A 24,902-nucleotide genomic window follows, 5' to 3' on the forward strand; every position below is an offset into this window, starting at 1 on the left:
TGATTGACAGCTAAGTTAACAACTCATAAAGGAGCACATTACTCGTGCTTTGTTTATGTTTTTTTTTTTGTTTTTTTATGCAACCTCCAGGTTATCCTGCTCACATTTTACAATCGCTCTCTTACCATCCAAGTAGATGAGGAGGCCATTAAGTATTGCTCACTATCCCTCTGCATACTTACTAATAAAATATTAGCCATGAATAATACTGTTGCTATTCATTCACAACCACCTCAACCTTATGCATAGTACAAACGTGGTTTCATGGCAATGGAAAATGTATGAAGTCACACAGAGCTATGTTATGGTGTAGTGTAAGTACAGTCACTTGTGGACTGATGTAGCCCGTCAGTCACTAATGCACACAAACACAATCTAGTCCAACTTCGGGCTGCACAGCTCAACAGAGGAGCAGAATATGAGGAGAGACAGTCTTATTTTTCCATCTCTATGCAGTTGCCGAAGGTTATGCGCTCAGGACAGCCGTCTAACACGGTGCATTACTGCGCAGTCAAACCAAATTGGGCGTGCACGCGAACGCATGCTGTATGTGTTGGATATAAGGGTCTGTGAAAAGGTCATGTTAGTGCACGCTGCCTGCGTACAGCATGTCAGACTGGGAGCGAACCTGCCATGAAATGGCGTTGTTCAATGTGTTCTACAGTGCAGCAGAGCATGCGTTTGCATTCAATAAATATGTAGATAAAATATTTAATCGTTCCTCTTTGTGTGCCCTGCGATTGGCTGGCAAACAGTTCAGGGTGTACCCCATCTACTGCCCGATCACGGCTGGGATAGACTCCAGCACGCCCGCGACCCTTGTGAGGCTAAGCAACGCAGATAATGGATGGATTGATAGAATGAAATGGTATATGAAATGATAAAACACAGAAGAACAATATATTAAAAACATATTTAAAAAAAGATTGAAGATTGTTTTTTTTTTTTCTGGAACTAGTAGCCACACGTGGAAAGTGAAGGCAACCCAGTGCATCATTCTTATAGTTGACTTATGGTCCATTTTTTAAGACGAATTTGTTTCAGACTCTGTAACACCACTCACGTATGTATTTTGCAATACGTTCAATTCCTGATTTCATGCTTACCTTCACCTGTCTCTTTGCCATCAATAGCAAGTGGCATCACAAAAGCACAAAAATATAATTTGTCGTATTTCAAAACATTTCTCAACATCCCAGTACACCAAGTGGCAGCATCCAACTTTTTTTTCTTTTTTTTTTTCGTTGTGACCTCATCTCACTTGAACCCATTTCCTCTCTGAATACATATCATCATTGAGCATAGCATCAAAGCCAAACAGCTCCAAGTAACCAGAAATTGCAATTCCCCTATGGAAACGACATGCAAATGCAGAAGGATGTCGTCACTTGGCAGAAATGCCAACCAAAGAAATGATTGGAGGACTGCAACTCTGGTTAATACATAACAGCATCTCATAGCAATGCCAGATACCTTACAAGTGCTAGGACATCATCCTACCTTTGATGTCCTGAAGAAACATCTCCAATTCAAGTTTAGTTTGGTACATAGTGACTGTGCAAGAGTCGACTGAATTGAAGAACTTTTGCAATTCACTCTGAAGACGCCAGTGAATAAGGGGCCAATATGCAAAAGACAATGAAATATAGTAGACTCAGCCATCTGTTTAACCTTTCTGGTTCAGATTCGGGAGAATTCCCAAGTATGCCATGGATTCCATGCACAATGATTGCTTTTAACCAAAAATGCTCGACTTCCAGTTCAAGTTTGGGCATGTGTCCTATTATGATAGAGACATCTACCACGGGAAACTGCTGTCAGGTCTATTTTTTTCAAAATGTCCAAGGGTCGCCACTGCGGGAGTTTTAAGGGCATTTATTTGGGACCTCTTATGTAAATATCGCCAAAATATATGAGATTGCAATGGATTGATGAGTTCTCGACATGCTGGCGGTCTAAAAATGATGAGCAGTGATTCCAAGAATAAAAATAAGAATATTTCTAAATCACACAATAGCAGCACAATGACTCCGGAATGATCAACATTTCCATACATACAACCCAGTGTACGTTTCAAAATTTGGCTAATAGTTGGAATTGGACAATGTGCAGTGCTGGCAATCTACTTCATTGTTGTTGACGGTCATGAAGCAAAATCGAACCAACTCTCTTTATTGAGACAGTGAAGTATCCATTTAGCTTGCACTTCTTTTGGCTAATCCTAGCCAATTTTGTAATGATACGTAAATCAAAGTGACCTTTACTTAAGATCTTTTATGTGACTGCGAAGACACAAAAATACAACCACTCATCTCCTGGCTCTCACACACAATCATGTGCAAAAGGTCACCGGAAATGAGTGAAATTCATGGAAGCAAAAACAACAATATCCCAATGATTAGAGCTGGGCCCGCGGACGAAAGAGGATTTGCAGCTTAACTTTTTAAGATTTAGCTACAAGACTTATGCTCAGTATAGCACAGTGTAATTGAATAAGACATTTGCATACGGATTACTGTGCTGTTGCTTTTGATTTAATGTGGCAAACAGACACTTTCGGTCAAGTGAATACCGGAGGGGTTCAAAAGAAGCAGCGTGGGTGAAAGCATTATATCCATCAAACAAGGGAAACACATTTTTTCAGCGATGCACCAACTCTTAAAAATTATGGGACTATTTGATATTAATAGTACTCCTATCTAATTACTAATATGTATAATTGCACATCTAAACCCTCAAATTTGGCTGTATACAATGAATATAGTTTCCCAGAGCATTGTTTCTTGTATGAGTAAAATGGCAAAGCTTCACATAAAAGAAGACAAGTTACCATTACAACCATTCATTTTTTTTTTATCCCACTTATTTTAAAAAAGCTTTCAGAACATGTGTATATGGACTACAGGGGACTACTATTTGCGAGGCATCGAGGAGCCAGGGAATAGTGAAAATCCACGTATAACTGATGCCAGTTGAAATGCACTGGTTGGGGGAAAAAAAAAACACACAAAGAAAATCTATAACTATGCAAATGCACAAGCTGTGAACCATGAATATGAGATGGTCTACTGTACAGTTTTTCTATTAGACAAGGCTATGGTCTCACAAAATTAAGTTGCTCCACACACTTCACCAAGGATCCTTGGCCCAAGACATAATTCATATGACACATGGCTTTGGTGTGAGGACAAAGATGGCAAACAGTTGAGCTTTTGTCAAAAGCGAAAGACAGGTTCCATACCAAAATTCACCAACAGACAAATATGAATGCTGATCTGTGACATGGCACATGTTCACTTTATTGCCTTTTCATTTTGTAGTGGTTATTTTGCCTACCGTGCCTCTCAACAGAAATGATGTCTGTGCCAATAGTTTCCCAAAGAAGTCTGCACTCTACAGTTTAAGTTAATTCAATGATAACGGGTTATAATATGTTACTTTTTCTGGTGTTCAACCCGAATACTTATTCCGATAAAGGACTTTTCCCCCTGAGGTGTGGGAATCTATTCTGTGCACATCAAGACAACTGTGATGATTCGGCTTGTTTGTGGAGCAAAATGATACACATTTCCATCACTACTAAGTTGCCTCAAGTAGGCTTGCTCACAAACAGAAAGACAATCATCAATGGTATCATAAGTGTTGTCATACATCTTGTTATAACTCCCTGCATGGTTGTGCTAATACATCTGCAAGTGAAGAAAAAGGAGAGAACAAGAAAATGTGAGGCGATTTACCAATTGACCTTTCGGCCATTCAGCAGAATGAGGTAATGCAATATCACAAAAACAGACGTTCAAAAAGATCATATCTGTCCTTTTGTCAACAGGGTCCATGGAACAGTCAAGATGCAGACAGACTCCAGACAACAGGGACAAGAGATGGGATAGCCCACCGTCCAAAAAAAAAAACGAACAAAAAAACGGTATTTCAAAGACATTGAATATTCCTCGCCCTTCGGAAAATTTCCCATTTACTTTATTTCTAATCAGTCGGCAAAATATTAGAAACACTTTTTCAGCATCATGCCACACAGTTCCATAAATGACATCATTTAGGAGAACCAATGAGACCACAACAAATGTTATCCATTTTCGTCAGCTCTTTCCTTGTCCAAGAACTGCGAGACTTACAGCATAACCTCTGGGCTATTGTGCTGCCCCAAGACAAATGTAGCTAAGGGAAATTGACTATAAATAATGTTATGGAGGTCTAATTTGCCATCACACAACCTTGTTATTTTGTGTGTGTGTTGGGGGTTGGACGACACTTCAATAAGTGACTGCACACAATTGGTCTGTGTTACTTCACATACACAAACTTCTTGTGTGTTATTTCAAATGACAAAATGTCAAAGAAAAAAAAAATAAACAAAAACATTAAGCATCCGAGTGCTTTGAACTGAGTTCGATTTTCCATAACACTTTTTTGTTCAAATCCTTGAGTCGCACCAAAATGTAATGGCTGCTTCTTTGTGTCGCCGAGAACATAATGGTTCAAAAACAAACAAACAAAAAAAAACTCTTAATAAGCAGCCCCTGATGTTAAAAGAAAATGGGAGAAATATGAGATTTTGGGCCAGGGGGTGGTTCTGAGTGCAACAAAAGACGATGATGGATTTTCCTCAAACATTTTGATTGCTTTAAAGGGCATTGCCTCCACATCATTTGTCTCTGAAATTGATTTCTGCATTAAGTATTAATGCTACGCAGTTTAAATATGAATTGTCGTTTGGCTCACAGAGTCCAGTCGGTTACTCGCATCCATATAACAACATTAGAAAGGAATTCACACCACTCAAAAGCAACACCAACTCACACCTGCATCTCAAGTAGAGAATTGTTTCAGGTGGAGGCAAGTTGCACTTGAAGCCTTTTGAGCCCTGACGCTGTAACTCTTACAGCAAGTGTGTGATCATCTTAAAAGTGCAGCCATAATCAATATGCCCGCCTCTTCGCCCGCACCCCCCGTGGCATCCACTCTTGTAAATAACAATGAAGTTTTAAATCGACCTGCTAGAGCACACACATTTGTAAGCCATTACAGTGCTCTTCATCATGTCGCAATGGAGAGGGTACCCTCAAAGACATCGCATGGAGATTTAGTTGAGAATTAGACACGAGCCCCACAAGTCAATGCGGTGCATATGACCAAATCGTGGACAGTGTCAGTGTCTGCTCATCAGAGCGCATTTCCTCATATAAAGGCAGCGGGGACATTATGTCCTCAACTTCAGATGGAGAGAGGCACCTTTGAGCAGGGAGACAGACACGACGGCACACAACATTAAGGAGCAATCACAAGTCATTAACTGGAAGGCTAATTGTCGCTAAAGATGTCCTCGGCTCGGGTAACGATCCACACATTAAACCTGGAAGAGTCAGTAGGAGCTCCTGTTTTGGGTTCTCCTGTTGTTGAGTCTTTAACGTATATGTGAAGAATACCGCTTAAGAACTGAGACAATTGAAATTGCATTTTTTTTTTTCCTGAAGTGAGAAGGGAGGTATGTGAAGAAAGTAAAAAGGAACAGGTCACTAATTTGGACTTCAATAACATTTTAGGGAAAAATATACCTCTTAAGTCAAGCAAAACATGAGGACCTCACACAACCGCCGTTCCGCTAGCATCAGAGGGTTACTTGGATGTCTTTAGGCGCAGCAGCCTCGATATGGAGTGTTAAGAAAACACTTGTTATCCATGTTAAGGGAAAGAGTATTAGAAAGTTCTTTTTAGGCTGGAATAATAAAAACATTTTGATTGCATATTACATACAAACTCTAAGAAGGTCTTCTCAAGAAAACAATGGCTTATGTTCTTAAAATAGGCATTAAACATGCCGCTTTCCATACTGCGCGTACTGGGAAAAATTTCCCCAAAGCACTTTAGGGGAACAAAAAGTAATTTCAAAGCATCTTGTTTCATGTTTGCTGCCGCTTTTTATTCCATCATGTTCATGTTTGAGACCCTTAAGGAGCACACATTTGCCTGGCTGCGAAGCTGCAATGCAGATGGGCGCATGCAAGCAGCTTTGAGACATGTTGCCAAGTGTGTCAGACAAACAAACAAACACACTGACATCCCGCGACGGTGATTAGCGGAGGGTTTAACACCTCTCAGTTCGGATGTGTGTTTCCGGAAGCGCTGAAAACATGCAGATTATGTAGGAGGAGGGGAACGTGAACTGGAGAATACCGAAGTCTCATTTTAACTTGTATGTCATTTTGGAAGGATTTATGATAGTATTATTTAACAGGATGGTGTGTGAAATTTAGTGCCACCTTGTGGTCAACTAATAGAATGTAACGACCGAAGTTTGAAGCGCACGCATTTTGAAGGTCAACGCGCTACGATGCCTCAGAGAGACCACACTTCACACGCCGGCCGCCAACTTCTTCAGCAGAGGTGCAAGCAAAATGTCATTACAAACAACCTCGAGTATTCTGTCAAGTGACAAAGTAAGTGCATATCATTTGTTACGCCTGCTGTTGTCATTGATCAGATTTTCTCCTTCGGATCTCGGCAGCGAGGCATTGTCAGCGACCAGTACGGTGAGCCGCCACCCATATAATAGAATGAAGAAAATGAGTTTTTGAAACGAATGAACTTTGAAAATCAAAACATTCGACAGAATGTCCCTTTAAACCTTTTTAACTTTATGGTGCAAATTTTATGCAAATTTTGGGGGTGATTTATAGTATTTTTTTTTTTAAACCTACCTGATTTGTGTTCTTATTTTAACATACACGCTTATGAATTTATGGTAGTCTCAATTTGACCAATAGGACCTTTTTTTTCCCCCCACGGTCTCATTCCAACAGTCATCAAAAAAGTGTACTCACTCTTATATCGCCTCTGAACAAAGAGGAATGGGTAGGAATAGAAATGCTGCAGTAGCATGTGTGCATCGAAGCATCATGCTGAACATAACCTCGTACTAACCGACTCACAAAAATGGCTGCAGCATTGTGACTACACACAAGCTGCTGCAGCATCTCAAGTCCTCGCTGCACGCAACCGTTTGAAAAGAGCAAAGTCACAGCGTGAGCATCAGTCATGCGATAATTGTGTTGTATAATATGGAAATGAAGGCTTCAGCTATAATCAATCGCCTCGCCCCCAGCCGAGTGCAACATTGAGCAACAGCACCACCAAGTTGTTTTGCTCTCTCACACTGAGGGGGTTGACTGTGCGGTCATAATGAAGTCACTGGTGTGCTCAATATGATATCACGCCGCAGAACTGCTCTGCTTTGCTCGCAAGGTGTCTTACATGCACAGCAAGCTTGTGGCACACAATACATCAATGCTTTATTTTTTTTGGGGGGGGGGTTAACTCGGCCATTTTCTAAGGTCACGGAGGAACGGGAGCCTATCTCAGGTGACTATGGGCAAGAGGTGGTGATTCAAACCCAGAATCTGAAACCAGTCAGGCGGCCATGCTAACCACTTGCTCACAGTGCTAGCCTTGTTCAGATGTGTGAAGTATATTTTTCTGTCTTTTAGACCAAAAAATTGCTTTCAAATAGTAACCCAATGTTACTGGTATACTGTGATTTATGTCAAGTGAAAATGGTGTTTGAAAAACATGAAAAAAAAAAAAAAAAAGACTATTGCCCGCACGCCTGCACTAAGAAGAGCTCACCAGTGAAACTAAACTACCGGATAGCAGAGCAATGATTAAATTATTGTGAGAAATCATTACTGGGATCAGTTCATTAACAGATTCATATAATTCATTATGAGTAACATTATCATATGGCAATTTGAAGAAATTTGTGATTTCAGAAGTGTGTATTAACTGCAATGCCTTTGCCATAAATCAGCATTGCTCAGTTTCATAAAGGACGGTGGCACCTGAAATTAACCTGTTTTTGTCATTAAAGCATTATTTTGGTCTTATTTTTTTCCGGGAATCTATACACTTAAAAGTTTGGATTTTTAACCATTTTTAGACAGTCAAATCAAGAATTATCCAGGTTTTATTCATACCGGGTAGTGATTAGCTCTGGGCCAATTTAATGCCAACAAAATTGCCGCACATTTTCTGTAGTGATTGTCCTCATTGGGAGCTGAGCAGAGCACATGTAGACACCTGTTTGACCCGTATAAGGACAATGAACCTAACTTACTTATTTTTTTTGCAATTTGGGAGGAAGACCGAGAACCTGGAGAAAACCCCCAAAATCACAGAGAATACACCAACTTCAAAAAGAACCACAAATCGAGGCACAGATGCTAACCACTAGGCCCAGCAACAAAATGCTACATATAAAACACGAGGAAGTATAAAAATGAGGTTCTATAGTCCGTATTGTCAGAGTGCTGTTACAGTGCTTCAAACATGATTCTATTCCCTAATTGTCATTTATCTATGGTAATTAGTTAGTAGTAAATGTCCACATTAGGCTTTTATATTACATCAGTAAACATAGTGGAGGGATTAACATAACCTGATGGTGGAGGTTCCCGTTCATTGCTCGGTGTTAAAAAACAAAAGCTGGCACTGATACCGTATAAAAAATATGCTCTGTTTGTGACAGTCCAACAAAATCTTCTGGCAACATCTCCATGATTTACTGTCCAATGAATCATTCAAGTAGATATTATTAAGCCAATATTCCTTGTGCATGTGTCATTTCTAACACTGTGCTACAAAAAGCCGCGTGGCCACCATTGGCTGTCGTGGAAATAATTCAGCGGATTGAGTGGGCTGCAAGCATATTACACAATTACCCTCGCACACGCGCACACGCACGCATGAGGACCCACACACCAACACGTGTACAGTTGCTGCCTGAAGATACAGCTCGCCAACAAGCATTTTTAAAGAAGTGCCATGCTTCATGCATGAACAGGCCCTCATTGGCGCACATGCATGACGGAGACACTTGCACACATACTGTACAGACACTGTATAGCACCACACGTGAAAGCCACTTAATGCACATTCAGGGCACCCTTTGGCCGCTTTGCTGCACGTTTGGCTAGAACAAGCAAAGCTAGAAGCTGTAAATATTCATTCTATTGCACAAATGTAACATAAAGAATAGATGAGCAGCAGGCTGAGACACATAAGACATGCTCGGAGACGAAAGAGTGCATGCTGGGATAGATAGCGACGATCATCGCAATTACAGACTCGCTTCGTACAATTGACATTATCACAGAGTCTCGCTGTTTTGTTTTGTTTTTGTTCTTTTAGCGCATTTCTACTTTAATTACCAAAGTGTGATTAATACAGAGGGAATAATTAGCGTGTGATTGGAGAATGTCTCCATTCCCCTCTTGAAACAGTTGGAAAATGAAACTTGGCATGCGTGCAATTGTGGGAGCATATTATGAGTAGTTACTCATATTTGTTTGCTAACCTCGCGCTAAAGGTCAAGTGTTGCTCAAGAAGGAGTGAAAATGACACTCAGCGCTTACGTAACGACAATCTAAGGACGCGCCCATGCTAATGCAAGTCTTTATTAGGCATGAGTTCCCTTAGGTGTGTCAGTGCTGGTTTCTCTTTTATCCTAACTGAGTGGCCTTTAAAGACTTTTTTTTCATTGGCTGGGAAGTTAGTTGCGTTGGAGTTCCATTCTGCCTCGCAACAAGTGGCGGAAACAGGCACAACTAAATCGACGCCATTACAGAGTCACACGCCGTGTTATTTAAATACACTTACGGCACTTTTAGCCGACAAATAAGACATCGCTGAGTATACATATGTGCTTACAAAAAATTGTAATCCTAGTAAAAAGATATAACTGACCTGGATATGTGAGAAACAACATATATATATATATATATATCAACAAAACACTTATTTTGTGAGAATCACAGGAAGATCAATTGGAATTTAGAATATAATTACATCAGAAAAATATTTTCAAGTCTTTCTCACAGGCCCTCATGGGAGGTGCAGCAGCTTGAGAAAAAATAATTTTATTTGTCAACCCAGCTTGCCTATGGCTGAGCTCATGCCCTTCTTTTGATCAACAGGGAACTGGAAGGAGAGAACCATGGCGTATTGGTTGCCCTTTCTCCTTTCAAAGGTTTTTAGCTTGAAGTGGGTTTGCTTTTTGCCAGAATCCATTGTTGCACCTGGCCAAAGGTGGAGCTTACTCCATCTGTCTGTGTGCAGTTAGCTCTCCCTGGCTGGGACCGCTGCCTCCTCTCCCCCAGCAAGCCAGTTATCTCACTTGAGCTTCCATCCTGATGGGCACAGGCAGTCCGCTCTCTCCATCTGGCTCACTCAAGTCGAGACGCTGCCCTGCACATCCGTGCGACTCCTTCAGCTGGGCCTCCGAGCGCCACCGGAAGCGGTCCGATGCCTTCTTCCGCGAAGTTCATTGCCTCAGTTTAGTGCTTCAGACTTCGTCTCCCCGCTGCATCCACCCAACTTGAACTTGTCTGCAGTTTCGCCACAGTGGACAGCAACTCGTACCGTCTCTGTGGTCACACTGCAAAATAGACACTGGCTCCCTCATTTCCACGCCGAGCCCCCTCTATCGCTTATGGTTAAGTGTTGTATTTCGAACGTCTTTGGAGGTCTAGAAAAATGTTATCTAAATTACATGTTATCAAGGGTATGCATCTCTCTAATAAAAGACAATTCAAAAGATATCTTAATATATTTTGAAGCGGAACAATTCAATTTGTTTCTTTCAAATTAAAACTGATTTTCCGATTCAAATATTTTTTTCGTTTTGTTTGTTACACCCCAAGATATTATCCATTTTATAGAACTTAGCCTCACTGGGATTGCAGGCGATCAATCGTGGCTGATTTTGCACTAGAAGTAGGGTGCACGCTGAACTGATCACTCGCCAACCGGAGACACATATTACAAAAAAAATAAAAACAACCCAACCAACTCCCATTCATTCACTTGAGAAATGTGTTTTTTGAATGTTGCAATAAGAATGGAGAAATCACGCAAACAGGGGAGGGAGTGGCCGCATTCAAATGCCAACCTCTCAACTTTGAATTGGACATGTCAACCACCAGTCCACCATTTTTTTCCTATTTGTTTTTAACTAGAGACTGAATCAACAGGGCCTCTCATTGCAGCCAAGTAATGCACTCCATTAAGCCTCAATTGCTTCAAGACATGATTAATTATTCATTTCACACACTCACGAATAGACAAGACTGTATCGTCATTGATGCAAAAACAACGAATAGCAGTTTAGGAGCTCCGCTTATCTGCACATCATATGAACGTTAACCCAATCCTACTGCCGCTTTCGCCATGAATTACAAATGCCACATAAAATGTCCATGACAGCCAATCTTGTTGAGAAATATATGCTTGTCACCATCATTTCATACCATATCTTTTCCATACTACTTATCCTGCCCAGGGTTGCGATTAACTGGAGGCTATCCCATCTGACTTTGAGTAAAAGTTTGGAAATGACTCCTATCAATCACACAGGGCACATAGACGACTCTTCACACTCATTCAAAATATCACTAAGTTGGAATTCAACCAATGCTGCCTGCTAGGAAATCAAGCGAGTGATGTGTATGTCATTCACACCTCCCTTTAGTGACTAAACTTGTAGACATGAACATGCTAATTTAGCCAGCCTAAATGTTGTCAACATCTAAGCCAGTGGTGTATTGAAGTGAATAATGCCGTCCAGAAGAGTCTTGTGTGGATGCAGCCCAATATTTTGTTTTCACTTTCTTTGTACATGCCTGATTTTTACTTTTTGTGCAGTACTTAGTATGCAGCTGTGTTTGGTTTTAAAGTCCTCTTTAAATAAAGTTGATTTGTGCCTCCTTTGTTTAGACAACAAACTAGTTGAGACTGAAGCAACAGTGCCTCTGCTTTAGTTTACAGTAATCACGTACGGTCACAGTTTTCAATTCACAAATGCACACCTTTGTGTTTTTGAAGTGATAACTAGCTACAAGCAAAGTAAAAACTGTTTGAAGGAGGAGCTAAGTTTAGCCCGGGTTGTAACCGGAAGAAGTTACAAGAGAGTATTTGCCGCAGAAATCAAATCATCTGTATTGATTTATAAGGGTTATGTTATGAGATTAGATTAAATCAAGCGTGGGCAAACTAGGGACCGGGGGCCACATGCAGCCGTTAAATGTTTTAGTGCGGCCAGCTGAACTTAAAAAAAAAATTAATTAATAAACCTTGTTCATGTTTTCTTTTCTAAATACTGTGTTTTTTCAAAGACATATATATTGTTGTAATGCTTCTGTTCACTTTCATTTAAAATTAAATGTTTTTTTTTTTTCTCAGATGAGATGAGGTTACCAAAACATTTCATCCATCTGCTCCTGGTCCGGCCCCTCTGTCAAATTTTAGAACCCATTGTGGCCCACCAATCAAAGAGTTTGCCCACCCGGGTTTAAAATGATTAATTGATTTGGATCATAGTTTGGGGTATATTCACAGCTTAAACTATGAATATAGGAAATTGTTAAGATTTTTAGGTGGGCGTATACTACATGGGGTTTAGTGCTATTTGAGGCAGGGCTCAGCCGATATCATTGTACTCCGTTTTGCCATCAAGCCCACATAGTCAACCGACTGCTCCGCAGTTCACAAGCCTGAGTCTGATTTTTCAGCTCAGTGCGATGTAGAGTCAGTCTCTATAAAAAGCATGACGAGGTGACCTCCATTCTTGCGTGTGAGTGTTCACAGTCTAAGCACAAACACAGAACACAATCACCAGGTAACAAGAGCCTCAGGCATCTGGGCTTGTTCAACCGCATCAGCGACCGTCGCTCGGCGATGCCGCACCGTCATCTGCAGCCGTGGATGACTACAAGCGCAGCCACAGCCTTTCCGACTGGCAGTCGTACTTCTCGCAGCTCCGCCACATCAGTACGCCTCGTCCTCAAACACTGTGTCTCTTTCTCCCCGTTTAGCCCGCTGAAGGGATGCTCCTCAGCAAGAACAAGAACGAACTCGTCTGTCGCCGGGCTTCACCAAACATCTCACAGCACTCGCAAGAAACGGCGGGATGTTACATGAACCGGATGCTTTTTTTTCCCACCTCTGTGATTCATGCACACATGGCGGAAAAAAAAAACGTTGGCATACAAGCATTCCGAGATATGAGGTGCTAAATCTTCCCGGTCAAAGATAGCATGGACCAGCGCGTCTGTCAGCACTCACAGACGCATAACTCAAAAGACTTGACGTTAATAAACAGCGACGAGCAGCCGGCGCTCATGTGTTGTGTTCATCGGCTGTATGGTGAAATTTACAACACCAGCTGGGTGTGGAGGCATTGAGAACACTGGGAGAACTTTTGTTGCAAACCAAATGTTCACTTGGTTTGAGTAATCCAGTGGCGGGCCAGGCATTTCACACGTAGGCCTTCAGTGAAGTTCTACTTGAATAAATCCCCCTCATATTAACATCTTTTATGACACCACAGCTGGAGAAATAATACCCAGAAAATCACGTACGCAGTAATGAGTGAGTGTTGCACGACATAGCTTCTCTTGAAAGGTCTGTCTCGCAAGTGTATCTGCAATTAAATCCACATTTTCCCCATTTTGTCAGGGTGTGTTGATTCCGCATTAGCGCTGCCCCCTCACAAGTGAGTAGCCAATCACAAGACGCGTTCATGCCCTCAACGTAAGGCCAGCGAAAAGGCTGGTTACAGTAACCAACTCGTCGCAACTGTCTATCGACTCTGAAAGCTCATTGACTTTGACCGATTGTATCTGCAGTCCTCGGATTAACAGAGCGTGCTACTGGTATTATGAAACTTGCCTGGCAACATGAGCGATCTGAATTCTGATTGGATTAAAAACTCTCACCTAAAAATCCAACACTATGATATAATATGACATCAATGTGAAGGATATGACCATTATTTCTTGATTATGTTAGGCCAGCAGAGAAGTCCTTGACGGTCCACCACTTGAGTAATCATTCAAATGCAAACACCAAACTGCATTAAGACCATCAGTCAGAATGAAAAATGCTAACCAGCAAATATGGCAGAGAACAAGCTTCTGCTCTAATTACTTCCCAGCAAAGGAGACTAACGCTTACCACAGCAAAATAGAGACTGTGGAGTAGAGTACTTTGTCGTTAGTCAGTACTTAGTTGTTTAGTAATTGTGTAACACTAATTTTGTATCTAGAAATGTGAAGCAGCATGGGGTTCACTATACCACAACTTGCTTCAAATAACAAGTGCATGTTTGCGATTGACGAAAGGCTCAATGTTAGTTTAAAGTGGAACATCACCTCGTCTTAGACAGAAAACCCTTCAGAATCAGGAAAATGTGCTCCCGCATGTAGGGCATGTTTTTGCATATGAACATATAAGTCTGTGGTGTCGGCGCTCATTTTATCATCTCATATCACCAGAGTAGATAAGGGTACACCCTACAGGATCCAGCTTTCCCGTGACTCGAAACACAATATACTGTCGTGAAAATGGACCGTAAAGTCGCTATATGCCGCAGCACGCCATATTACAAAAGCAGCTCTAATAAATATAATAATGGCTCTCCACTCTTGCCATTTCATATGCTCATCTGAATATTCAATGCACTTGGCATTTGAAATGTGTTAGTAACCATAATGGGAAGTTGGGAGCGATGGAACTATCAAGCTGGGGTAAATGAATGCTGCAAAGCTCTGCATTTAAAATGTTAGTGGCATGAATGAGAGCGAAATCTTCTTCCAATGCATGTGGTACAATCCGAAAAAAAATGTTGTTGACTGCGTAGTGAGGATTTAATGTGACTGCATAAATCAAGCAGTGTAACTAATCAAGAGGCAACACACCGCCACTCGCTCGCCCATGCTGTCTGCGTGTCAATACAAGCGGTCCTCATAAAGCAAAAGTGGGGAGGGGTTGGTTGGACAGGGGGCATTGCCATGCAGCACACGACGCGCACAGCGACACGAAGCGAGTTCAACCCCCTCCCCGCCGCACGCTCCCATCCTTCTGCATGCTGATCACCGCGGAGGGAGATGCCAGCCGGCCAGCTCGGATCATTTGAAAATGCATCGCCACAGAACAGCGAGTCCTTTGCAAAGGAGGTGCAACAGAACTTCAAAAATCTACTATCTTCTTGCTCGCTCTCCATGTAGATTTATTATTATTTTTATTTTTTTTTTTTTTAATGTTTCCAAGTCCATTCATCCATTGCAGGTAACGATACCACAAACTCCCTTACTCCTCGCACATAAACCAGTGGCAGGTAATATGTTTAAAAAAAAAAGCAGGTTGCGTAAAGGCAGATAGTAGAAAATATTTTGAAATCTGTACCATCGAAACGTTCCAAATCATGTGGTCAAATCAGCCACCAGGTTATAACGACAAAAGACCACACAGACTGTCAACAAATCTGAGTTGTTAAACTTTAACAAATAAAAGGCTGATATCACAGTACCGCCATTTTAGAATGCAACATGCCAACATTAGTTGTCGAGTCAAATAAAAATTATCCTGTTTGAATATTAACGAACCTGTGTTGGGCTCGGGCCGAAAACAATATTGGTAAGGCTGGTATCGCCATTTTGCTATTTTGGTATTGATCCACGAATGGGAAGATCTAAAAATCGTATAGAATAAATAATCCTTCCGTTCTCTGCTCCAGCCTTTAGTCGATATTATCGATAACTCGTTAGAAATTCAGTTCTTCCAATGGAACGCTTTGTCCAATTGCTGTTTGACTCTTCCAGACTGCCATACTCAGGAATATATTGACCTCAGTTCACAGTTGTCAAGTCCAAGTGAAGTCGCAGTAAAAGTGTGTTCCGAGTCGTTGATGTAGATCTTGATACCACTTTGATTGTGTCATAAAAATGAATCATTGAATTAGTTTTAAAAAATTTCAATATTTTGCCCTGGTAATCGATTCCAGTCTCGGGAAGGCTGGAATCGCAGTATCACTACTTCAGTAATTAATATATAACTAATTGTTTTAATCGTTTAAAAATAACTCCGAATGAATAATCGCATATTTATTATTATGGAAACAAGACTATAGCGTGAAACTGTATCCAGAAGCTAGTATCGCCATTTTGCTTTTTCAGCATCGATTCTCCCAACATAATTGAATTGACTGAAAAATAATTCTGAAAAAAAATCTGAGATTTTTTGGGGCAAATGGACGTTTTTTTTTGGGTTACAGCCTAAAACGGTATCGGGAAGGCTGCTATGACGGTAGTTGCAATTTCATGATCAGTCTACACAAAACTCACTACTTTGTGTAAAATGTATCCTGAATAAATAATAACACACAATTAAATTGACCTGTTCTAGACTTGAGGCTTTAGTCAATATTATTGATATCTCATGACAAGATCAGCATTTCGAAAGGAATGCTTGACCAAATGCTCTTTGACCCACACAGGTTTCATCCTCCACATCTTCAATCCTCAGGGAACTCTCGATGCAAAATCTGATCAGAATTGGGAGCAGTTCATTTGCTCATAAATAACATGAATGCCATGGCGTTAGCTCCTGCGGTGCTTTCTGGGCAGCGTATATGCAATACATGCATATAGAATAAATGGCTAGTTTACTATGGACATGAAGTGAATACATCATGGTTAGAAAATAATGTCAGATAATAAGTAAATTCATTATAATAACTATTCACATCAGTTGTATTGAAACAGTATAAGGGGTGCCGAGATGAAATTTAGGGTTGATAAAGTGTCTAAATACAGCCGAGGGGTGCGCAGATTTTTCCCCTTTCATCCCCTTTGATATACATCTCTCTGGCCTCGCCTTCCCTCAATCCATCTTTAGCAGCACAAAGAGATTAAAGAGGGATTACTTTTGACATGTCAATGTGATGCGCCTGCGGACTATGCTACTTTTTTTTTTTTTTTTTTACCTTTGTCATGCAGTTTTAAGTCAATATGATGCACACACACACACACACACACACCGACATGAACTCACACACTCGGGTCAGCGTGGCGAAAAGAGGTTTGCTCCATGCTAAAATCCCAACATGCTCCTCAGTGTCACGTCCTTTTCCTTGAAACACTTGTGAGGAAAAAGCAATCCTCTCGTGCACGCTGTGCTGAGGAGGCAATAATAGATGGATTGGCAAGGGAAAAGGAGAGACAGTATTGTTTTGGTTTTGGTCGTTGATAACCTTTTGTTGTGATTCAAAGGACGTTTGGCGAGCAATAAAATGAACTATTGATCACGAGGCAAAGTGGCGGAGGGAAAACAAGAGAACCAAAGAACTGAAATCAAATAAGTCAAACCAGGTTGCGCTCACATTTGTTTATGCAAGAGTCCCGTAATGCGATGCTTCAATGAGTCGAAACTAGAGGAGGGATAAATGCGACTCGCATTCAATAAACTGCCACACAAGGCTTTTATTGTCTTCTAACAGAAAATTCTTGCTCATCTGGTTTGCACAAATAAGTAACCTGTTTAGTAGGATTTTATAGAAAATGAAAAGCCTCCTTTTTTGTTTGAAAAAAGATATTTATGGATAACGTGAAAGATCTTTGCCTCTTTGGCGCATATGATTGAGCTTGGCTGTGAGCTTTCCTTCTTGGTCGGCAACTTATTCATAACACCCTTGGCACACTTATTAGTTGAATTCAGTAAAGCCCTGAGAGTCACACATAATAATGTGCGAGGCAGAGCCCCCCCTCTTGTAGGTCGCTTGAGTAAAATCAATGACATTTTTGCGCATTTGACTCAAAATCTTTTTCCTCATGATTTAGATTGAGAGGCTGGACGCGGTCCTTTTTCTTCTAACACACACATGAAACAAAACTCTGGGAATGATTTCTAGTTCAATTTTAGAATGCAGCTTCAGTATGACCCAACTTTTGTTCTTGTTATAGATTTGGAATCAGGGTAGCTAATTGTAGCTACTAAGTAGCGAACTCAGTCTTCCATCCATCTACTACACCAACAAGTTGTGACGTTTTACAATTAATTGTCTGAACTATTTGTTGTCTGTATAGTTTAGGAATCAGAGAGACTGTCTGGTATGTAGCCTATACTTAAAAGGTTGTTGGGTGACCATTTTTCTCCACCGAAGCCCGCTACTGATATACACGTGAAATACACACTCAATCGACTTTCAGTTGTGCCTCGCTGTTGGAAAGCCAACAGAGAAAGGTCACATACGGTCTCAATAGCCAAGAGCTTTAACACTTCTATGTAAGTGTGTCAGAGGGATGTGGCTTCCGTGTCGTGCGGTGAGACACTTGCAGAACATGTCGCTGCTGCTGGGATCAGACCGGAGAGCCACACGGTGATCCGCTGAACGGCTGGATTAGAGATTTCGGCATCGCCTCGCAGTGGCACCTCCACCATTGTGGAGGAACATCTGCTGCCCACATGTGCTAAGAAGTCACTGCTAATGCTCTCTTAGCATTAAATCACCGCAATTACTGTTTGGAATGTCAATTTAAGAGAATATTATCCTTTGATTTCTTCTATGACATAATCTAACAATGCAGTCTTAATGTTGTTGTTGAAAAAATATCAAGATGTCACCAGTGTGTTAATCTACCTGCTGTTTTTAGCGAGATTCCTTTCAATGTATTATATAAGTCGCTGTATTGTGACACGGCTCGCAAAAATGTTGATAATATCACAAGTCTGGTAATATTCTAACATGGGTATTCTAAAAAGCAAAACGGGTCTTGTTTAACATTGCAGGAAAATTTTCAATATCGTATCGCAGATGGATTGAAAAAGACAATCGTCCATCTCCACCTTCAGCTAACTTTTATCCGAGAAATTCATTGTCATGTAATCGCTGTACGGTCAAATATTGTGTCATTCCATGGAAAGTGTGTTAACAAGTCAGTCTACCTGATACTTCCAACATATTTTCTTCTGATAAGAGAGTTCTGAATGAGATTATCATTTGTAAACCTCAAGTCATATGGCAAAAGCACTAATAAATCACGCATCTGTTTGTTTCAGCCAACACGCTTCCAAAACACTGGTTATCACGTAGCTGCTATTGTGAGATATCATTGTATGATATCATGTATTATGATACCAGTGCTGGTAAAATGACCAAGTATTCTATAGCATATCCACGAGATTGCTCAAGCCTCTTTTGACTGAAGTTATTGATTATGTAATGATTGTATCATGATATCAACATTGGGAAAGTAGCTTGCAGTGTGCCAACAAGTCACTATTTGATTTTCAAAAATCATTTTGTCCATATATGGATTATCACTGTATAGTGATACTGACTTGCCTCATATTGCAATAGATGAATGCAAGTGCCGCTATATAATCACGATCTCATCTTCATTTGCAATCGGTCATATTACTATTTCGACCCCGTTAGCTCCCCATGCAGGACCTCAAAGTGATTCTGCTCCTGACAAAATGCATCCGGGGACCACCTTTAATTGATTTTATAAATGGATCAAATCGTCTGTGCTCCCCCCTCTGCCCACTGACAGTTTATTTTAGAATAAGCGATGCAATCTTAACCGCTTGCAGTATGCAGCCCAAATCCACTCCCGAATGGACAGGTGCTTATCATCATGATGGTGTCTCACCCACACACTCATGCATTCTCGCTTTCTTTTTCCAGCTCGCAGTCTCCAAGGCCATTCAAGTTGTGCAATCATTATGCGCACCCACCACAATCTACCAACAATTCCTACCGACGGAATGTAGACACCACCTAAAACTGCACTCATCACTTAAAACGCAGAGGGTGGGGAACCTTTTTCCTGGCAGGTTCTATCTGTTGGCATCTTAAAAAAATAAAATAAAACATTTTGTTATTGTTGTAGAATTACTTAGCAGGTCGGATCAAATGCTCAGGCAGGCCGCATATGACCCACGGGCTTTGGGTTCCACACCCCCTGCTCTAACGCAACAGTGCCACACTTTGGAAGCAGCAAAGACGACGGGATGTGATTTATTCCTCTCTCCCCTTCTCTTGCTTTCTGTGTGCCGGCACTGCGGATGCCTGCGATGGATACGAAGGGCACCCTCTTTGCAATTCTTGAAACTGTATCCCCTTTTTATGCCATTTCCTTGATCATAAAAATCAAACAAGTTGAAATAAAAACAACAACAACACCTGTTCCCCATCGCGAAATCACGCACGATGACATTCTGGACATGTCGCACCCTGCGGGTCTTTTATATTGATCAACCCATGTAGAAAGACGACACCTCCCTTTACGAGGTGATGCGTGCAATTGAAGTTCAGTTAAAATGGAAAGTTGACGCATATATAGACATATATCTATTTATTTTAGGAGAAGAATGCAGGCATGCACAATGTGAGTTCCTCATTCACGACAAAATGGTCCTCCAAAAATATCAGTATGTAAAAATTTCTACTCACCAATGTGGATGATGGAGTCCGAGAGTGCACACTTCCACTCGCGGCTACAAAAGACAGCCATGAGCAACACAGCGGAAAGAACTCTCATGATGTCCAAATAGATCGATGGATTGACAAGATGAATAGATAGTCTCCTCCCTATTTAAAAGCAGAGCAAATCCAAGAAACAGACAGTCTTTTTTTTTTTTTTAGTCCATCTGTAAGGAGCAGCTCACGCTTCACTGGGATGCAAGAAGAAGAGGAGAGGAAGAGGAGGAGGGGGGATAATTGCTGGTCCTCCCCGGTGTTAAATCAGAGCATGGCCAAGAGGAGATCGAGGCGCGAAAGCCGCAGACGGCGAGCTGCAGCGGAGGGAGGAGAGAACAAATCTGCAAGCCTTCGATGCCTCAGCTTCAGCTTCAACCTTCACTGTTTTCCCCTCTTCAAACGTGCCGCAAAATCCAAACTCAATGGAACAATCCAAGCAGCAAAACTTCCAGCATTTTTATTTCCCCCATTGGCTCCTTGTCACTTCCAGAGCACACACTTTAGTCCGAAGCTGGAACGTGCACCATATTCCCAAACTGAGGAGAAGAAAACGCTCCTAGAAAAAAGATACTGAGCTGTACGGCGCACACTTTTCTTTTCCACAACAGGATGGAGGGATCCGAAAAGAGAAAGACAAGCAGCGATGATGCGCACAGCCTCGCTCCTCACTTTGCACTCTGTATGCGGGGACTCGCGTTAAGCTCCGGCGTGCGCGCACACAGGATGGGGAAGGGGAGGTGCGTTGTGTCACTGTATGTGAGCGTGCGCGCTGTTTGGCGGAGGGGAGGGGGTTCTTAATTTATGGAGAGAGAGAGAGAGAGGTCTGGCATTACATGGATGAGGAGGACCATGGATGTTCCATCATCCTTCAATCACTAATCATCTCTCAAAGGTACAGGACATTATAAAGTCCACTTTGTCCCTCCATTCTGTGTTATGTCCAAGTGACAGTAGGCAGAGGTGCAATTGTCTGCCTTTTTCTGTCACTGTTTTTGTTGCAATGTTATCAGCATGAAGAAGTGGCAGAAAAATGTAGGCTTTTACGGGCGGTGTGAACGGGGCTTGTGCATCTCTCTCTCTCTCTATCTCTCTCTCTCTCTCTCTCTCTCTCTCTCTCTCTCTCTCTCTCTCTCTCTCTCTCTCTCTCTCTCTCTCTCTCTCTCTCTCTCTCTCTCTCTCTCTCTCTCTCTCTCTCTCTCTCTCTCTCTCTCTCTCTCTCTCTCTCTCTCTCTCTCTCTCTCTCTCTCTCTCTCTCTCTCTGGAACGACCGATTTCTACATACAGGAGTCCCACTACGACTAGTTGATTAGAATCGGCAGGAACAGTGGCATAACAATCCATCTGTTTTGCACAAATTTTTAATAGTCGATCCCAGCTGGCTTTGGCCAGCAATGATAAACCCTAAACTGGGGAACAGAGAATGAACTGCAGAATGCATTTTCAAGTTTAAAAAAACCATGGTGTCTCTCGATTTACAGAAAGATGCATCCAAACTCATCATGCAACAAGATAATTATCCAAAACACACTACCAATACAACAAAAGACTTCATTGGCAGAGGAAAGTGGAAGAACTTTGACTGGTCAAGTCTATCACTGGACCGTAACCCATTAGAGTATGCATTTTCCCTTTTGAAGAGGGGACTGAAGGGACAAACCCCCAGAAACAAATAAGAACTGAAAGAGGCCGCCTGAAAAACATTTAAAATAAAGAATGCAACAGTCTCATGAAGTTGATGCACTTAATGTAAGGGTTCTGCCGCCAATTATTACATTCTATCCACTTCTTTCATCAACTAAATAAAAGCCGGAATTCTGAAGTTTTGTCTGATCTTCATGTTTTGATCTGAAACGCAAACGTTTTGAGTACACAATAAAAACAAATTGAACTTTGTCGTCCCAATACTTTTGAAGCGACAAATATTTTTAACATCCATCCATTGAGGCAAAAATAAAAAAAGACATTACATCAAACAACTGTATAACCTTTTAATTCTGATACTTTGTCAGAGGATTTAGCCATCAGTCATTCCTGACATCCAGTCGCCCCCTCCCTACATTGCAATCAAGTGTTTGTCCACCGCTGTCCTCCCTGAAGGGCTCCTCTTAATCGGCCTCAGACGTTGGATTAGGGATTAGGAGGATTGAGAGCTGCTGGCTAGCCTTGCACAGACGCATTCAAGGAACGGGACAAGAAGAAGGAGAAGAAGAAAAAGTGATAGGCCCACTAATGCCGTCAAAGCTGGCCTGGCTTCTGCTCTTGTGGTGCTATTGATTATTATGTGTTATTTGGAGGGTTAAGCGTTTGAAAATGTGTATAGAAAGAAGGCATAGTTTTCAATAGGCTTTGTGCAATCAGGGTTTTTGGGGTCAATCAGTGATCAGAAGGTTTGTGGAAAAAAAAAAAAAGACGACTCGATCACCGATTTGATCAGAAGATGCAGCAATATATCAATTTAAACAACTTGTACATTCATTATGGCATTAAGTTTGGTCCAATCCCTGGCAAAAATGAGCTACATTATTGTACATTATCAGTGATGGAACCAACGACCAACGGTTTGATTTTTACCTTGATCAAAAAAGTGTTTCATTTTTTTTCCTCCCACCAAAAGCAAAAAGCAGCTGACCTCTGACCTCAGCCATGTGGTAAAATGCTTCGCTTGCCACTGAGCAAAGAGACTGACATAACCTTGAGGTAGCGCTCAGTCAACTGCACAGCGGAGTTCAAGTCTTGTGTGGAAATGTTTGGCTTGAAAGCGAGCGAGAGAGAGAAAATATTCCATGTGCCATCTGCGTTCACTCAATCCATCATTCCTTCATCAGAACGCGATCACCCAAAAACTGTGATCCTGTCATGACATTACATGCGCTTCCATCATTTTCAGCATTCTCCAAACACTCTTAGATTCGACAAGCAACAGTCACTCGGTTTCTCGAACAGTGGCCTCATCCCTAATATTGGAAATTGCAATTACTCTTCCCAGTTGAATACATCATAATAAATGACCCGGGTCACGAGTGGAGGATGACGTGCCCTCTTCTTGCTCGGCTAACATGCTCATTCGTTTGCATTTCATTCCTTTAAAAAAAAAAAAAAAAAAAAAAAAAAAACATAAGAAAAACCCAGTTTTCTCAATTAGTGTTGTTTTTGTGCCATACTTCCATCCTATAAATTGTTTTCAGCATTTTGGACGTCGAATTCTTTGGCAGATAGTATTGGTGCTAGTTGTTTTATGCATTGTGAATCGGCAGCTCTATTACTTTCTCCTTTATCTACAATTTCCTCCCTTTATTCATATTGGGTCATGCTAAACTGTTTGCACTATTGCAGTGCTCTAGCTGCAGTATTGTTTTACGAAATAATCATAGTAATAATAGTAAAATTACTATTTGTCAGTGATCCCTTATTAGCTCGCGCAGGCTAGCTCGCGCAGGCTAGCTCGCGCAGGCTAGCTCGCGCAGGCTAGCTCGCGCAGGCTAGCTCGCGCAGGCTAGCTCGCGCAGGCTAGCTCGCGCAGGCTAATAAGGGATCACCGTCGGTAGCAGCACCTCAGACAGATAAGAGATGTCATAGCCCCACTAATTGCCAATGGGGAGGGATGTCACTGGTCACCACACTCCTTAGAGTCACGGTTTCAAATCAAAACCAAAAATGTCTCTGAACAGCATACAAGCAAACAATGAAACAAAGAAATACAATTAACATAAAACATGCATCTCTCATGCCATTCATATCCCCAAAAGAAATAACGCAAAAAGATTACAGCAATGGCTGCTGGGAGCCCATCCGCCTCAACCAATCACATGGCTGTTTAGAGAGATGTGAGTGGTGTCCCTTGGGCAGTGTTTCAGTGTTTTTTTTTTTTTTTTTTTTTTCTCCAGTCTGTTGTCTAAACCTGTGATGTTTCATGAATGATAAGACAGACTACGACGTTGTGGACAGCAGCTCTTTTGTCCAGCTTTCTCTTGCACCATCACCAAAAAATGTATTCACATAATATATTTATTTATATATTTTTATTATTTATATATAAATTTCCCCATTGTGGGACTAATAAAGGACATCTTATTTGTCACAGTCAATTGAAGCATAGATGTCTCCGACTTTGGCCAGCAGGGCGCGCTAACATGCACACTGAAATGCCCAAAGGGGACCAGGCCCAATGGTCGAGAGAGTTGCTCAGTCATTACAATAGGCGCTTTGCATGACAAAGTGACTCGTTTGTTTAGGGGGAATTTTGGGACTTTAAAGTGCGCCTTCTGGTCACGAAAATACGGTAGTCACCTGCAAAACAGCATCACCAAAGCTGAGTATTAAAAAGATCTTGCGTTAATTGAAAACGGCAAACATTTTAGCTAGGCTAATGTTCTGCAAAAGTAGACGATATCAGTCTCATGTTTTTGAAACAAACGGAGCTGGGCAGTCCTGGAGGCTCCTTAGGCCCGGGGACAGGAGGGCTCTGCATCATGAGTAGGGTCTACCTGAGTCAATATTGGGCGGGGGTCTCTGCGATGGTGACGCTCCCCGAGGACGTGGGCCGTCATTCCTCTTAGGAGCTCCCGTTGGGTAC

At 41.5% G+C, this 24,902-nt stretch overlaps 1 protein-coding gene across 6 annotated transcripts in view; it reads right to left on the bottom strand.

Annotated features, from left to right (window-relative positions):
* The window catches only part of grid2 (glutamate receptor, ionotropic, delta 2), a 444,752-nt gene extending 423,734 nt beyond the window's left edge, over positions 1–21,018 (bottom strand). For all 6 annotated transcript variants that reach the window (XR_015843122.1, XR_015843125.1, XR_015843126.1 and 3 more), the window contains exon 1: positions 20,303–21,018. Coding sequence is in view for 2 of the 6 variants with exons in the window: in XM_088295450.1 (XP_088151576.1) it covers positions 20,303–20,390 (88 nt within the window). In the remaining 4 variants the exon portion in view is untranslated. The remainder of the gene's footprint in view (positions 1–20,302) is intronic.
* Between the last annotated feature and the right edge of the window lie 3,884 nt (positions 21,019–24,902).

The sequence above is a fragment of the Idiotropiscis lumnitzeri genome, chromosome 1 (genome assembly GCF_059441095.1).
Source record: "Idiotropiscis lumnitzeri isolate Australia: NSW breed Sydney's pygmy pipehorse chromosome 1, RoL_Ilum_1.0, whole genome shotgun sequence".
NCBI classification, from domain to species: Eukaryota; Metazoa; Chordata; class Actinopteri; order Syngnathiformes; family Syngnathidae; genus Idiotropiscis; species Idiotropiscis lumnitzeri.